General features: G+C 37.2%; 1 protein-coding gene across 1 annotated transcript in view; it reads left to right on the top strand.

The window, feature by feature from the left end:
- Positions 1 to 16007, top strand: part of LOC104523310 (SH3 and multiple ankyrin repeat domains protein 3) — a gene marked incomplete at its 3' end in the record, with an annotated part of 155489 nt that overhangs the window by 76204 nt on the left and 63278 nt on the right. Inside the window, exons 11-12 of the mRNA XM_029084464.1 lie at positions 3826 to 4135; positions 6681 to 6850. Coding sequence (XP_028940297.1) covers positions 3826 to 4135; positions 6681 to 6850 — 480 coding nt within the window. The remainder of the gene's footprint in view (positions 1 to 3825; positions 4136 to 6680; positions 6851 to 16007) is intronic.

The following is a 16007-nucleotide window of genomic DNA, read 5'->3' as shown; positions in this document are numbered from 1 at the left end:
TTTTTTTGAGCAGCTCCAGTCTATGCACAGTTGGCTCCCAGCTGACAGACAGAATGTGGGGTGGGCTTTGTCACCAGAACGCTGGGTACTGCATGCCCGGCTATGCTTGCAATTACACAGTGCCCAGAAACCTGCTGCTTATGTCAGGGTGCAGGCAGCCTGAACACATAGAAATTGGGTAGCTTTCTTTTCTTTCTATTTTTTTTTTTTTTATATATATCTATATTTTTTTTACCTCTTTCTTCCCTGCAAAGGTTATATAATGAGGGGATTGCTGCTAAAGTAAAAAGGGAAAAATGAAGTCTTTGTTAAATGCCTTCACAAAGAAAGAAGGTAAGCAATGAAAGCAGAACACTTTGATGTTTCAAACCGGTGTTTTCTTGTGTACATTTAATATGATCGGCATAGTGACTCTATAATTAATCAATTCCTGCAATTTCTTTCTCAAAATAATTTTGTGTTAGACAGTCCATTTAGGCAACTGATTATTAAAGCTGGATGTGACTTTATTCGTTTTAGGTTTTTCTCTAAAGAGTCAAGTAGTTATAACAATGTTTTTGTTCCCTAAGAAATGCATTTGTAGACACGTAAGGAATTTCCGAGGTGAATTTTGTCAGTGAATGGTGCTGAATTGCCCCTTTAGATGTCTGAAGTGCCAGGGAGAGAATTCTGAGAGCTGGAGGAAGGATTAAATGGTACTTTCACATATACTTTGAGGGATGTTAATTTTAAACTTTAGGGGCATGAAATTAGTTCAGATGTTTTCATGTCTTTTTATATCAAGTGTTTTTTTCCCAAACAAGTTTTGCAACAGTTATTCTTACAGTTCTGAGCATGATGAAATATTAGGGAAAACCAGTGTCCAACAGGGGTTAAAGCATGGACATTTGCATTTCATCATTTTGTGTTGTAGTTGTTTTTTTATTGTGAAAAGAATATAAATAATGCCTATAAGAAGCAGCTAAAAAAAAATCCACCCACTTACAGTTTGCAGATTGCTGAGGAAAAGAAACAGTTGGGTGGAATATTAATCACTTTAGGCACGGAAATGCTTATTTTTAACTCTTTCTATAAAAGATTGGTGTTAGACACACGTCAATTGGTGTAATTAGTTGTCCCTTTTCCTGTTTACTTTCTGTAGTAGAGGGTGATTTTACTTGTAGATCTCTCCTTAAGAATCAAGAAAGCAAACAACAAAGCAAAAGCTAACTCCTAAATGGTCGTGTAAAATCCTTCTAAGGTAGGTAAGGGAAAAATAATGAATTTAATGATGCCTGGAGAGTGTGTGTACATACAAAACATCCCATTTTTCAGTAGGAATGAATGTGCCAGTTTTGTGTTTTCTAAAATCTGGCTGTATTAACGTGCCCAGCAATTCCTTGTCTGTCCTCTCACTGTGCCCCTGGTGCTCCCTCCCACTCCCACCAGAAGATATCCCACCAACCTCTCAAAAGTTGCAGTAAACATCCTCAAAATGTTGGCAATATTCAGTTTTCTCAGTCTGTGGCTGGAAGGCTCAGTAGTCTGCTTGGAGTGTTACCTGTATAATTAATGAAAAATTAAAATCTAAAGGTCAGATCCAATTTTTACTGAAGTCTAAGTCAAACTTTGGTGACCCTAAAGGAACAGAATTAGACCTTCAGCTAGCAAACCTCTATGTGCAACACATGCCCTCTGTTCAGTTTGGTGTGCTTTCTCTTTTACTGAAATTATTACAGTAGCTATTCTGCTTTAATGTACCTGGGAAAGCTCCCTGTCTTCAATAAAATAATTTCTAGAGCCATATTCCCAATGTCAAAAATACAGCAATGCCCAAATGTCGTGTCCTGTGTCATATACATCAATCTAAATGATCTGTGTATGGCAGTTTAGGAAATGAGTGCTGTGAGTTTTCTTTAAGTTAGTACTAACGGGGGCTCTCACCATGACATTTGAAGCACCAGGGTGCTTTCAGTGATATACTCGGCTGCTTTGAAACCTTAAGTAATGATGAAATATGAAAAACTTGGAATATTCTGAAAATGAGACCAAGTTTCTCTTGGTTTCTAGCATAAATATTGCACTTCTCTGCTTTATCCCCTTTAAAGGCTTTTAAAGACTACTTCCCTTGTTTCAGTCTTGTTTCAAATGAAATATTATGGAGATTGAGTTGAAGCTCTTTCTCTCTCTGCACACTGTTTTCTTGTTTGGTTGTTCTGATGTTGTTGAGCTATTTCCCAGAGAAAGTTTCAGCTCATTAGAAATATGAAGGATATTATTTTAAAATATTCACAATCGTAGTTAATCATAAACTGATTCTGGTGAAAATTACATAAAGCATTCTTTTACCTGCCATTCCATCTTTATTTTATGTTGTAAATATGCTTTCAGTTTTGCTCTGAAACCTTAAATTTTGTTGTGTTTTCTCAATTAAAGGCTGTATTTTAAAGCAGGGCAGATTGATTCCTATGTATATTCATATTTATGTGAATTTATTTACTTGCACAGTATGACAGACATTCTTAATTCTGTTATTTTGTGTGTTTTTGAAGGGTATTGAATGCGTAGACATTTCTGGCACTTTATAAATGGCACTTACTGGCACTTTAGACACGTAGGATGGTATTTAGTGGGGCTTCTTTCCCAATTGAAATATGTTTTTTTTTTTTAAATTACAACAGCTCAATAAAGTCCTCAGAATAATGTCTGTCTGCCTTTTGTTAGTTACACTACTGTGACTTTTCAGATGTAAATATGTGCACTTTGGATCAAATCTTGTGACCCCCAGAGTTCCACTGAAATAAATTAAGGAGAGTAATTGCATGAATGGGGACTAGGGCAAGCATGAGTTTTCAGGGTCAGATCTTTTATTACCTTATCATATGGGTAGGAAATGCCATCACATCTAGTGATAGCTGTGTGCCTTTTATTAGGAAATTTGCCTTTTAAGTTGTACTTGGAACTAACTGACCCACTAAGGTGAGAAAAGGAGATCTGGAAAATGTCATGGCTGCTTGTACAAATTCTCGGATGGCTGCAGCTCTGTACCAACACCAGTGATGAAAAGATGGGCCCTGTGGTTTGTTTTAGATTTTTATTGCCTTTGTTTTTGTTTTCTGTTATGACTATTTCATTAAGTAGTATATTACAGCTTTTGGATACAGGCGTGTTCTCTTTGGGACACAGCAGGTGATGGAGTGAGTGTATTACCCTCGGGTAATATGTTCTATATACAATAGTAATAGATGCGGTAGAAATGCCTAGATTAGAAAGAGAGGAATACCTGGGGATTATAGCAATGTAATAGAGTTCTGCCAGGAGAAGAATCTATGTCCTCAATTTTTAACCTGGAAGATGGGGATAAGGTGACTGTTAACACGACAGCCTTCAGGTTAGGCCTGAACTTGTGATGGAACAAAATTCTCCCAGTTTGGGTGCCAATGGGAGAAGGAAGTTAGGAGTTAATGCATCAAAAATTCTGCCCATCAGCCCTGTTCCATGACTTTCTGATTGAATATGACAACATAGCACAAGTGTGAACTTCTGGAGACCCAAACTTGGTGTTTCCCATTTCCGAGACTATAGTTCAGACTGTTCAGCAGACTCGTGCCGCTGGCGTTACCTAACTATTTATTCAGGCTGGTAAGCAGGTTAATGTTGCCCAGTTGTATTCGGTTTCAATGATTTTTTAACGATAACGAATCTGATTAGTTATGTAGGCAAGGTAGAGTTTCTGTCTCTGCAGAAGAAACAATGCCATATGTTGCAAAATCTTTTTATAGTGTGGTAAACACATATGAATGGTGAAATCATTTGAAATTACCCTGGATGTCTTTCTTTACACAGTGCCCTTTAGAGAGGCTCCCACCTATTCGAACAGAAGGCGGAGACCTCCAAGCACCTTAGCAGCACCTCGGATCTTGCTTCGTTCCAACAGCGACAACAATCTGAACATCAACAACCTCCCTGAGTGGTCAGCTTCTTCCTCTGCTTCTTCACACCGCAGCCTTTCACCTCATCTACTTCAACAGATGCAGAATAATCCTAATGGAACTGTAAAAACTGTGGGGAGTTACGCTTCGTCCTCCCGGAGCCGGTCACCATCCCTAAACAGGCTGGGAGAGGATGTCAAACGGCAGCAGCACAGGCACATCAGGTGACATTTTGACTATTCACACAGCATGAGATATCCCTAACATCATTGTGCTTGACTACCATGTCCTTTAATATTATTTATATGTCCATTTTGCACTTTATAGAATATATAGGTAATAAAATCTCAGCAAAGTGGAACATGTCCAGGTGTGAATAGTTTAATTGGAAGCTCCAGTCAAAGCCAGCAGCCAGGCAGACTTTAAAGTTCAGCAAAGCACAGCAGCAACTTATCACTGAGTTTGCACCTCCAAATCAAGGTGCTAGTTCTCAAGATCTTTTAATAGTTGAAATAATGATTGTATTTAACAGCAAAGTAAAATGTTCCTGAGATACCCGATCCCTTCGTGAAACTATTGTTCCTAGCTGAAACCTATGTTGGAGCTGCTCACGAGTGACGAAGCAATGACTAAGTTCTCCTTTCTGTATATGTGTGCTTAACCAAAGAGTAAAATAGAGAGAACAAGTGGGGCTGTGTAGGAGGCTGGCTGAGAGCAAAGGGGGCTTCTTGAGATGGTGGTGATGGATGCCATGGGCTTCTTTTATTATCCTTGCTGCAGAGTTTTTCATTCCCTATGACTTTGCTGTTCTTTCTGTCCTGTTGAATTGCAAATGTGATTTAGCAGGCACTTTCTGCAAATATCTTGCAGCTATGTCCCACTGGAGAGTAAATCCTGACTAATTAGAGTGATGGAGGTTTCTAAGTAATATAATAAAACAGAGGATTGTGTCTAAGTTTTGATCACAAGTAAGGGCTTCAGCTTTTTGAAATCACTGCCCTGTGAGTAGGCAATTACAGCTGTGGTGGATGGCCAGCTTCTTCTGGGTGAGAGGGAAACACATCCACATGGCTTCTGAAATCTCTGCATCCTCCTCCTAGCTCCTTCATGGTATGGAACTTGCTGGGCTGAGAGCCCAGGCTGGGGACAGAAGGGAAGAGGAAAGATCTTTTTTTAAGAAGTCTTCTATCCCACATTGCAGTCCTGATTTCCATGCCTGTCTCATGAGAAATGATGCATCCAGTGCAAAGGTTAAATGTGCCACCTCCGCTTCTTTCAGCAAGAGGGGAAATGAATGAACCTTTTGTGATGGAGTGAAAGAAGATGTTGGGACATAACATTGCTACCTAGCTACTGGTAGACTAGGCAGAGGATACAGCTTGATACAAGTGGAAATCGGATGTGTAGCATCCAGTTTATAGATCTGGATTTTTTTAATGGTGATGGCTCTTTCTTCACTTATAAGGAAAAAGGAAAGGAGCAAAAGAACTGAAGTCCAAATGTTATCTTTTCCTGTCTTCCTTTAAACAACTGTGAGTTGGCTGAGGTTTCTGATGTGAACTCCATCACCAGCATGCAACCAGAGCTCACTTTTAAGCCCTTAAGTATGGCTTATTTTTATTAGCTTGTTCACAGTAACAGAAGAAGAGAACAAGTGACTTAGTGACTCCTATTTAGGTAGGAGATTGATTTTAAAAAAGAGGGTGAAGAAACAGCAAACTTCAGCCCTCATATTTCATTTTGCTTATAGCAGTTTGAGAACTTTTCTTTCTTCTTACAGGAGAGTAAGCAGAGTGTTGCAATGCTGGACCACCATTAAATCTTTCTTCTTCCTTTCATACCCTATATTTTTCCTATCTTTAGGAATATTTTTCTTTCTCATGAATATTTTCTGTTTCTAGACTTTCTGTGTAAGATCTCAAGTTTTTATTTATTTTTAAGTTGAATAGAAGTGTATTCCAAGTTTGTTATGATAGCTCCTATAGGTTTTCCACCCTCTTTAATATTTGCTTCTTTCTCTTTTCGTATATTTTTGACAGTTCACTCATTTTTCTGGAGGTCTAGTGATCTTATGCATTATTCACTGGCTTTCAATAATTTCTCCTTTATACACCATAAGTAGGTTGTGTGTTGTTTGATTACCTATGGTTTATCTGGGCAAACCATTCTGAAGTCATTGGGAGAGCTATTGATTGCCATCAGTAAGAAATGATCATTTTTAAAGAATGTGTTAACCATAAGAACCATGCTTTGTGCAGGTCTAAAATTTAGTTCCAGGCCTTGGAGTAATGAAGTAACTTGATTATTCAGTCCATTCAGTTAATAATTCAGTTGTCTTGATCAATTAGCATTACAATATTACAAAGATATCCATTCCCAACAATAATTGTAAATACTGATGTTTTAAAGTCTTTCCGACAAATTGTGATTCTTTTAGGTTATGATTTGCTTATAAATTGTAAACTTCATCAGGGTCTGTGAATGTGCAGTTTTAATTTGCAGAAAAACTAAAAGCTTTAGTGTTATGTGTTTTCTTTTCCAGGCCACCATGATCAGATGAGTATTGATCATGTTTCATATTGAAAGATTTCAACCATTAAAAGCACGTGTTTAGGATGAAAAAAGTGTATTTTCTTTGCAGGGTTAGATGTTCTACTGGAAGACAATTATGTTGTTCACTGCTTAATTTAATCTTGCTAATCTCATGGTCAATGATTAACTTTGCCCATTTCAAATAACCAGTTAATGTTTTTTAATTTCAATTCCCAGTGCCGTTTACAGTCCTGGTGCCAACAAGGATACTTTGTCTGCCTTGGATTATCAGGGTCCAAAACGCAAGCTTTACAGTGCTGTACCTGGAAGACTTTTTATTGTCGTAAAGCCATATCAACCTCAAGGAGAAGGGGAAATTCATCTGCACAAAGGAGATAGAGTCAAAGGTGAGTAGGTAATTAATTTTGAATAAACATTTTCTTCTGCTTAGAGGGAAGTTTTGTTTTAAAATTCTCTTATATTTTAGGGGAAAAAAAAAAGTTCAGTAGAATTGCTTTTATTCCTTTATTTCTTTACAGAGTATTTTACTCCTAGTTCTATTTTGTAACCGATGTGTGTTCAGCTTCCATTTTAACTGTAAGTGACTTCAAAGTACTACTGAAATTCAGAAATATGTGCTGTAATAGCAGCATTGTCTTTTACACAGAGCACGTAATTTGCCTCTATAGTCATTATAGAAAGACAACTCCAGGGCTTTCAAAGGTTGTAAACATGTCAGCTATCTAAGCAGCTCAGGAAGCAAACAGGGATAAGGTCAAGTCTGTTTCAAGCCCTTTCCTCAAGGAACAATTTATTGGTTAAGTAGAAAAAGTCCTTTCATGAGACCTAGGATGAGGAGGTAGGTAGAACCTGCTGTAAATATTTTGGGGAGGAAGTGTGGTGGTGCATGTGTAATTTCTGTCCACTGGTGCACTTCCCAACTAAGAATATGTTACAATCAAGGCCAAACTTAGTGTTATTATTTTGAAGACAGTAAGGACATGCAGGTACAGCTCAGAAAGTGAACAGTGTGGTTTACAGGGTTGACCTTCCTAAGGGTGCACTGTTACGCAGTTTCAGCTGTGGTTTTACATATCCAGGTAAAACTAGTCATGGAATAAAAAGACTTTCTGCTCAATCTATGAAGACCAAATACCAGTTATGGAAATCAAATAAAAGGGAATAAATTCAGTGTCCTAAATAAAGTGTTTAAGCAGCTGAAAATTTCCTTGTAACTGAAACTACTTATCTTACAAAGGAAAACTTCAAATATCTTCTCCCTTGAGCCTGCAAATGGTAGTTGGAAAAAAAATGGGGAGCCATTGGAATGTATTTTTGTATTTTTATTTTTGGATGTGGCTGATTTGGAAGTGTTTGTGGGTTTAATAATTTTTGTTAACTCAGGCCTTCAGAAGATGTAGGGCAGAAATCTGAAGAATGCTGCACTTAAAGATAAAACATGTGCAAGATTCATTTTAAATGCAAGAATGAAGGAGGAAGGTTAAACTTAGGAGAGCTGGTGGTGTCTGTAGGGCTGAAAAGATAATTTTGCTGTTCTGGGAGAGAGTGCCCTGATCAGGTAGGAAGCAGTGATTATGATCTGAAGAAAGTAGTGCACGAGAACTTCTGGAACAGCCCATATGAATACTTCATAAAACATTATAAAAGTTCCCAATTAATGGAAGTTATCTAGGCTAGAGTAAAATTAGTAGAAGAGAAGTAAAGCTCTGAGGTTATAGAATTCCTTGAGAATGCCAAATATCAAGTTAAATTCAAGTCATAAAAACCACAAGTCATCTTCAAATCCAAACAAAATTGATGAGTTTTGCATGGTTTGGGAACCAGCTTTCCAAGCATCCAATGTATGAGAATAAACACTAGAACAAATGAAAGAAGCAAGACTTAAGCACACCCCAGAACTCTTTACTTATTTGTAATCTCAGAAAATTTAACACCACCAGGAAGAATTACTGGTACTTACAAAGGGTGAAATTTTGGGGGTCATTAGTGGTACTAAATAACTTTCTACACTGTGTGTGTCTACAGAGATCTAGGAGGTGCCAACAGACAAAGAATGAGTATTGCTGAGCACCATCAGCTGTGTTTTAGGGGATATTGTACACAGTTGTGTTCAATTGACTTGTTGGATTTAAAAATGTAGCAGTATTTTTGTTTATGTAGAGGATGTAAGATCAACATAGATTCTTGTCACCAGAATAAAACAATAGAGACTCCAGACAGTTCTGGAGAAAGACAAGACAGAAAATGTGTTCCCTGGCAAAAGAGGAAATGGTGCAACTGGTTGGTTGGGATGCTGAATTTTATAGAGGGATTCGTTATCAGGCAGCTTGTTTACATTAGAATTTGAGACTATTATGTGCAAAAATATCCCAAGAACAAGGGATTTAAATGTCAATGAAGACTTTAATATTTAAAAAAAACCCAAAACCAAAAAACCAAAACATTCAGGAGCCCTTGGTTCTAAGTTATTATGACAGTAACTGGAAAACAAGGCAAGAAGAAATTAATCCACTTTTCAAATCTTACAATACTATGGTCTAAACTTGGGACCAAGGACTTTTGTGGGAGACACGAACCGATTAATGTCAAAATGCTGAAACAGAAAATGAGATTGTGTCTGATCTGCGACTTTAAATCTTTATTTATGGGGAAGATCTATGTTTATTGAAACAGATTATAAATTAATTATTACTGTTAGAAAAAGGGGGACATGCACATTCAATGTCAAATCATCCCTGCAGGGATTATTTTTTCAACTTCAAGTATATGATTTGCACATTGAATTAAAATCTGGCAGAGGTCTAGCATTTGCAGGCACATTTGGTTTAGAACTCATAGAACTTTATAGAACTTTGATGTGGTCAAGTCCAGTGTGATTTCTATAGATGTCAGTCTGCTTCTGGAAAGTCTGGGGAAAAAAAAAAAAAACATGCATAGGGATTGTCAGTGTCACTACTTAGGATGAAATCTTGCAGAGCAAAATGTAAGGCTGTTTGCATGGCAAGGCTGGCACAGCATATGACAGACTCCCATTGCTAATCAAAGGAAAAACTTCCAGAAGAAGATCAAATCTTATTTTGTGTTACCATATCAATAGTTCCTCATTTGTCACAAAAAATGTGTCAGAATGAACACAACAAGGTCATGTAGAGCATGGAGAATCCAGGTAAAACAACAGTGATGCTTTAAAAAGGTCTCAGTTGTGTAACAGTGTTGAGGAAGCCGTTCAAACTTTGCATATCCAGGTGACAAAAATCCAGGTTCAATTAAATCTGGATTCACATCCCTGTTCCAGTCAAAATGTAATTATTTATAGAGAATAAAAAAAAAGATTACTGTAATGTGAACAGTTGATAGGCTCTCTCTCCATCATCCAAAAGCACAGGCAGTAGAGCTCGTACAATCCTCAGCACTTGTGCGCTGTGTTAGTGCCAGAACTGCTGGCTATAAGGAAATCCTCCTTTTTTTCTCTTTCTAAGCAGAAATTCCACTTGGTACCAGATATATTTTCTATCCTTTAGCAACTTGTTCAGCAAGATCAAGATCCAGTCAGCACTGAGGTTTGGATTTTCTACGGGTACACATGCTTGTTTGGGGTTGAGCAACTCACTGTGTCCAGTGCTTGGAGGAAATGAAACATTAAACCCCATGAAATTCAATTTTTCCTCACTTTGGAAACACCTTAGCCTTACATTTAAGAAATAAAAAAGCTTTTTCTTAGCCCCTGTCCTCTGCCAACTTGGTAGCTGCACTGCTCTGTGTGAAGTACTGATGCTAAAGTACTGGCTTCTTGGGTGGTTTTGGAGAATTCAGATGTGTATGAGCATTTGATACGGGATTTTGACCTGTGTTCAGTCTGACCCTGGGGAGATGCTCATCACCTGTGCACTTATCACAGTAAAGGTGTATAAAGGCATTTATTACAAGGATAAAAACCTGGAACAATGTATCAGGGAAAGGAATTAGTTGGGAAATATTTTTATGGATTTTCTTTTTTAACTTGGTAGAATTAGAAGGGTCATAGAGAGGGATAATTCCTAAACTCTTCATCAGAAGTGGTTTCATCAGATGAAGATGAGGCAGATTTTTTTTCTTTCTAAAACCACTAGAAGTGCATGAGTGACAATAGTTCACGGGATATGATAGAAGGAAACTGCTCAGAGAAAAAGTTGTGAATGGTCCTAAGAAAATGTAAACTAAACAAAACGGTCTTGTGTTAATAGGATATTACATAGTACAAAAATATGGGCTTTATTTTTGGTTGTTAGTCACACATACTGACATCATTTGTGTGTCTGCCACTCATGAGAGAAGGACCATGGCTGTTGTAAAAATAAGTCTGATATCTTTATACCAGAACAATCCTAATCTTGTGTTTTCATATAAATGAAGAGCTAGTGTCATTCCTCACTGAAACACTTCTAACATATTTTGTTTCTTTCTTCATTTTATATTTAGAAGTCCATAGCAATAAATCTGCCACAATCCAAACATGCACACATACATAAAATACCCATAAAATGTATTTTAATCAGCTTTTGTATTGCTAAATTCGATTCTTACACTGGAAATCAAGTGGCCTCTTTTGTAACAAAATTCAGATATATGCAGAGAACACAATGCTCCAAAGTTCTTTGTGAGCAAAGAATTAGCTGTTTTCTGTGTCACGAAGATAAAGCACTACAGAAGGATCTGTGCATCCTCAAGAAGGTCACCTGTGATTCAAATCTGTGCTAGCACACCTGCTTGGAAAGGTATCGGATACGAGTTCCGGGTACCAATCTACATGGTGCAGACAATCTCCTTAGAAACAAAACAACCAAAATAGTTTTCAGAATCTATGTTACATTAAAACATAACCTGAAATGCATATGAACTATCCCTCACTGACCTCGGAAGAAAAAACCCACATGGTTGCCTCATTCAAATACTTTGAGAACTTCTGCAGTCTCACCCTGCCCACAGTTTTGTTTTTCTTGTCTTTCTGTGTGTTTTTATTACAGCATTTCCATTTGCCATGTGATTTCTAGGTTTTTTTCTTCCAGTTTTCAGGTCCCAGATCATAGTTTGTACATGGATAGCTTCCAACTGTAAATTTCTACTTTTCTCTCTTGTTTTTGTTGCTTGCCCTGATATTACTATCTCTTCTCGTTCACCTGGAAGGCAAAGAGAACTCAAGGCTAGTTTTGGAAAATGCTCAGTTTCTTTAACTTTTACTGTGATTAAACAAGTTTTCTAGTGCTTAGTATCTAGAAAAATTGTAAGTTATTTAAGTATCTCAAATATGCTCCAACAGTCTTTTTCAAGAACCTTCTGAGATGCCTCCTGTGCAGGCGCAGTCTGTGTATCTGAAAAGTGTTTACCACAACCAAGGTCTGTTCTCAGCTTCATTCTCTGAGGTCAGAGAAACGGTAGTAATTCAGTAGTAGTGCTTCAAGCATCTGTTCCAGGCAGGAAGTCAGTCGTTCTCAGCATTAGAAATATTGACCCTTGCAATGCTACTTGCATTTCAGTGTGATCTCAGACAGTAGGACAATCCAAATATATCGCTAACATTTTCGTTTCTTGTGAAAGCTACTTGTAAGTCATTTTGAAAAAGAAAGATTATTAAACCCCTGCCGTGCTTGAAGAAACTGCCAACAGACAGTGCTTGTGGGCAGAAGGAAAGTTGGTCTCCCGGGCTTTTGCACTTGTTAGATTAGTAAATAAAATACTGGAAAGGGAAAAGCCTCAGAAATGCTGTTTTGCTCCTTCAGGAGCATTTTGTACCTTGTGTGAATAAGTACAGCAGCAAAGTTTAACCTAAGAGGTTTGAATAAGCATTGTTTTGCTATTCTTTTATTGAAGGATGAAATTAATGTGGAGTGAATGGAATAGTAATCTTACCCAGATTCATTGGTCTGTTTTGCTTCCCTACCGTCTCCTGACTTGATCTGTTTTATTTAAATTCCTAACATAAATAATTATGACTCATCACAGATAATAACCCAACTCATTTCTTCAAGTTGCTTGTATCGGATGAGCGGGAGAGAGTTGTGCTTCTAACTGATATATCAAAGCGTTGTAACAAAGACATGGCCTTGCTCCTGCTCTGGCAGGAGAGCTCTTGCTGTCAAGGCTGCAAGAAAGTGATTAGGACATAAGATCCTCCACAAATCCCCATCATCTTAGCTCTTGACTACTTAAAGCCAGACTTCCTTCAGTAGTCACTAGCAAAACTGGAAGTTAAATGTAAGTTTTAAAACTAAGGAGTATTTTCTGTCCATGTTATTTCCCTAATTTGATTTCTCTGTGAGGTCCCACAGCCTAAGATGGGAAAGAACTGCTGAATTTGCTTCTTGACTAAAAGAAATGTCTGTGGAGCCACAGTCCAATCTGACTGCTCAGGTCAATTATAGAAAATCATTAACTGCAGATACACAAGGCTTTGCTTCCAGATTGTACGTGGACTGCACAAGAACATTTTCTACACGACAGCTGGGGCACAGTCACTTGTTTGCCTGCTGGAGCCCTTAATGTGGTTGTCATCGGGGCGATAGACAATGACTTCCTCTCCAGTCATGTTGCACTGATCTCAAGTTATGTCAGTCTCTCTTGATTAAGTCTTTGAAAACCAGAAACAGTCTGCCCACAAGGCAGAGCAGACAGATCCTGTTCATCGTTAGTCACAGGAAGGGAGGGATAACTATCAGGGACAAGGAGGACTAGATGAAGAAATAGAGTAAAATTTAACCTAAAACTAGATTTTAAGAAAAGTATCTCTCTTTAAGACAGAACAAAATTTAGCAGTACTTGGGCTGACCTTCATTTATGTTGTGTGTAAAGTCTGAGTGAAGTTGCGCTTCAGATGCAGAGAACTGTCACTCTTGTCTCTTAATATTGTTTTGTATTTATCTAGTTGTGTGCAAAACCAGACTGAACATTGAAGTTTTGTTTATACTGATATGCATACTTAGGAAATAAGTTACTTACTCAAGGTTAGGAACATACATTTTTAAGTTGTAACCATTTGAGGGGCTGTTTTAAGCAAAATGGTTTTCAGCATTGAAATAGGTATTCTTGCATAGATTATTTGTCATTTGGAAGCTCTCCTTCCAAAAGGCAAATAAGTCTGAAAATTTACATCGGACAACAGATATTTCTGCAAGAGAAGAGCCTAAATTATAATATTAAGTGTTTCTGAGAGAAAGCAGTTATGTCTCTGCCCACTGAAAATTAAAAATCTACTTTATTCTAAAAAAGCAAATCCAGAAGATTGTTAATCAAGACAAAATTCAGGTTTGCACTGAACCTTGCTTAGCTGACATTCAGATGAAAACCTTTGTATTTCATTAGGTAAATGGCATTTGGTATCAATAACAAAACAGTGGAATCAAGGTAAATAACATATTCATGCTGCAGTTTGAATGTAAGGGACACTTTCACCATCTCTTTCAGATTAAGAGTGAATGGTGACATTTTTCTTTCTGCTGTGTGTTCCAGAGGGCTTTCAGCTTTCATAATCCCACTTCTCAATCTTCAGTTGCTCTTGGTTAGCAGATATAACTCTTACTTTCAGCTCTGATAGTTCTTACATCAGCATAGGCTAGTTCAGTTGCTCGATTTTTCAATGCATTTTCAACTTTACCTTATTCTTTATTGCCATTCTGTTGATTTTTCTTTTTTCTCCTAGTTGTAGAAATTTCCTTCATTTTCTAGAAGATGATCTATCATTCCCAATCCATATATATATATATATATATATTTTTTTTTTTTTCCCAAGGGAAGAAGAATGCATTTTATACGGCACCAAAAATTGATTGTAAATTACAAAGACATTTCAGATCTATCCTGTAGCAGCTATAAAAACAATGGCCTGATTTTGGCTGTAAATTTCATTGACATTTTTGCAAATAAGTATACCTAGACTAATGTACTCATTGAAATGTCAATATCACAAGGAATTTGGAAATATTATGTGCCATCATTTCCTGGAAGAATATTCTAGATTGTGGCATAATGAAGGGAGATGTAGGGTGGAAGAGTAAAACTGTTTGTTGTTCTGATTCAAGTGGTTTTTTGATGGTATATTGAGTAATTAGGCTGTTTGAGATGAGTATGTTATATTCATATTAGTTACAATATATACATTCTCACTAAGCTTACAGAAGTTGGAAGAGACAAAATATCCTATGCTTGATTTGCTTTATATATATTCCTCTTGTGTTTTTTTTTTTTTTTCTGGACTTTGACAAAGCAGAATCTGGCTGATATTAAGTATAATACTTTAAAGGAATTAAAATATAAGATCCTGATAGGCACCTGCTTTTTACATGTTTTCCTGTTATTCAGTTGTTTGGTATTTTTCCAATTTTGATTTGCAGTTTTGTTCATATAATTGAACATAATTCTTGTTTTAAACTATACTTTTGTTGTGAAAAGTCATATCAGGATTCATGATGTTACTAGAACCTTAATTTTACTCTTATAACATCAGATTCTTTTTATAATTCATGTTGTGTGTAAAGAGACTCTGGCCTGCTCTTGCCATAGCAACCACATCTTTTGTTTTTACTAAAAGCAAAAAGAAAAAACACTTGAAATGATAAGGCTTAATTATTAATTTTGGGGAAGTTGTCCTTTGATTTACCATTGTTATATCCTTCAGAAGGGAAAATGTTGATTAGAAAATCTCTTGCTGGTACCAAATTATCTATTACAACGTGTCTCTTAAGCACTACTGTGAGAGGGAAAAGACAGAAATTAAGGCCTCATTCTAAAAAAGCATTCAAGGGTACAAAAGATAAATTATGCTTTTGATTTATCCCTTCAGTTCCCAGTTACCCACAATGGAATACGTGAAGTGTCACCAGATTTATAGATATGTAGATTATTACAGCTTTGGCTCCTGCTGCAGAATTCCTTATTAATGGTACCACCTGACATACATTAAAAAGATTATTTCAAGTTTTTTGGTGGTGCAGAACCATCTAGATCTCAACTTCTACATTTGGAGTATTAGGCCATATGTGCTTCTCCTCTGTCTCACCAACAGTTTGTCTCTGTCTCTGCACATCAGCTGTATCCTTGGCTACCCCACGTTTGCCTCTTGCGTCATCTTTGTGCCTCTTGCAGTTCCATCAGGCTTTCCCTTCCTTTCTTGGTGCCCATAATGATGTTTTTCCTTGATAGTGAAGAGCAGAAGTACCATCATTTTGTTTGTAGATGTAACCTCTAGACAGGCTTGAACCACAATTGCGAAGGCTGTCTGCATTGTGGCAACACCTCATTTCCCTTTCTACGCCTTTTCCATAGACATTATGTCTTCAGGCATGACTACAAGTACTTTTGCTTTGCTCTTGCTATTAGTAATCACTAATATTTAATAATTCATGCAATAATGATCTAAAGTGGGACTGGTTTTGCTTTGTAGTAGTCCCTTTTTGCCTTGCGCTCACTGACGGACTTACAAAGCAAAATTCTTCTCTCTTGATTTGAAGTCGTCTGAGCTGCTACTACCATGAACACATGAAATTAGTCTATGTGTGTGAAATACCCAGCTTC

The sequence above is a fragment of the Antrostomus carolinensis genome, unplaced genomic scaffold, assembly GCF_000700745.2.
Source record: "Antrostomus carolinensis isolate BGI_N321 unplaced genomic scaffold, ASM70074v2 scaffold4304, whole genome shotgun sequence".
NCBI classification, from domain to species: Eukaryota; Metazoa; Chordata; class Aves; order Caprimulgiformes; family Caprimulgidae; genus Antrostomus; species Antrostomus carolinensis.
Note: the sequence above shows the minus strand (reverse complement) of the source record. Positions and strands in the feature narration are given on the sequence as shown.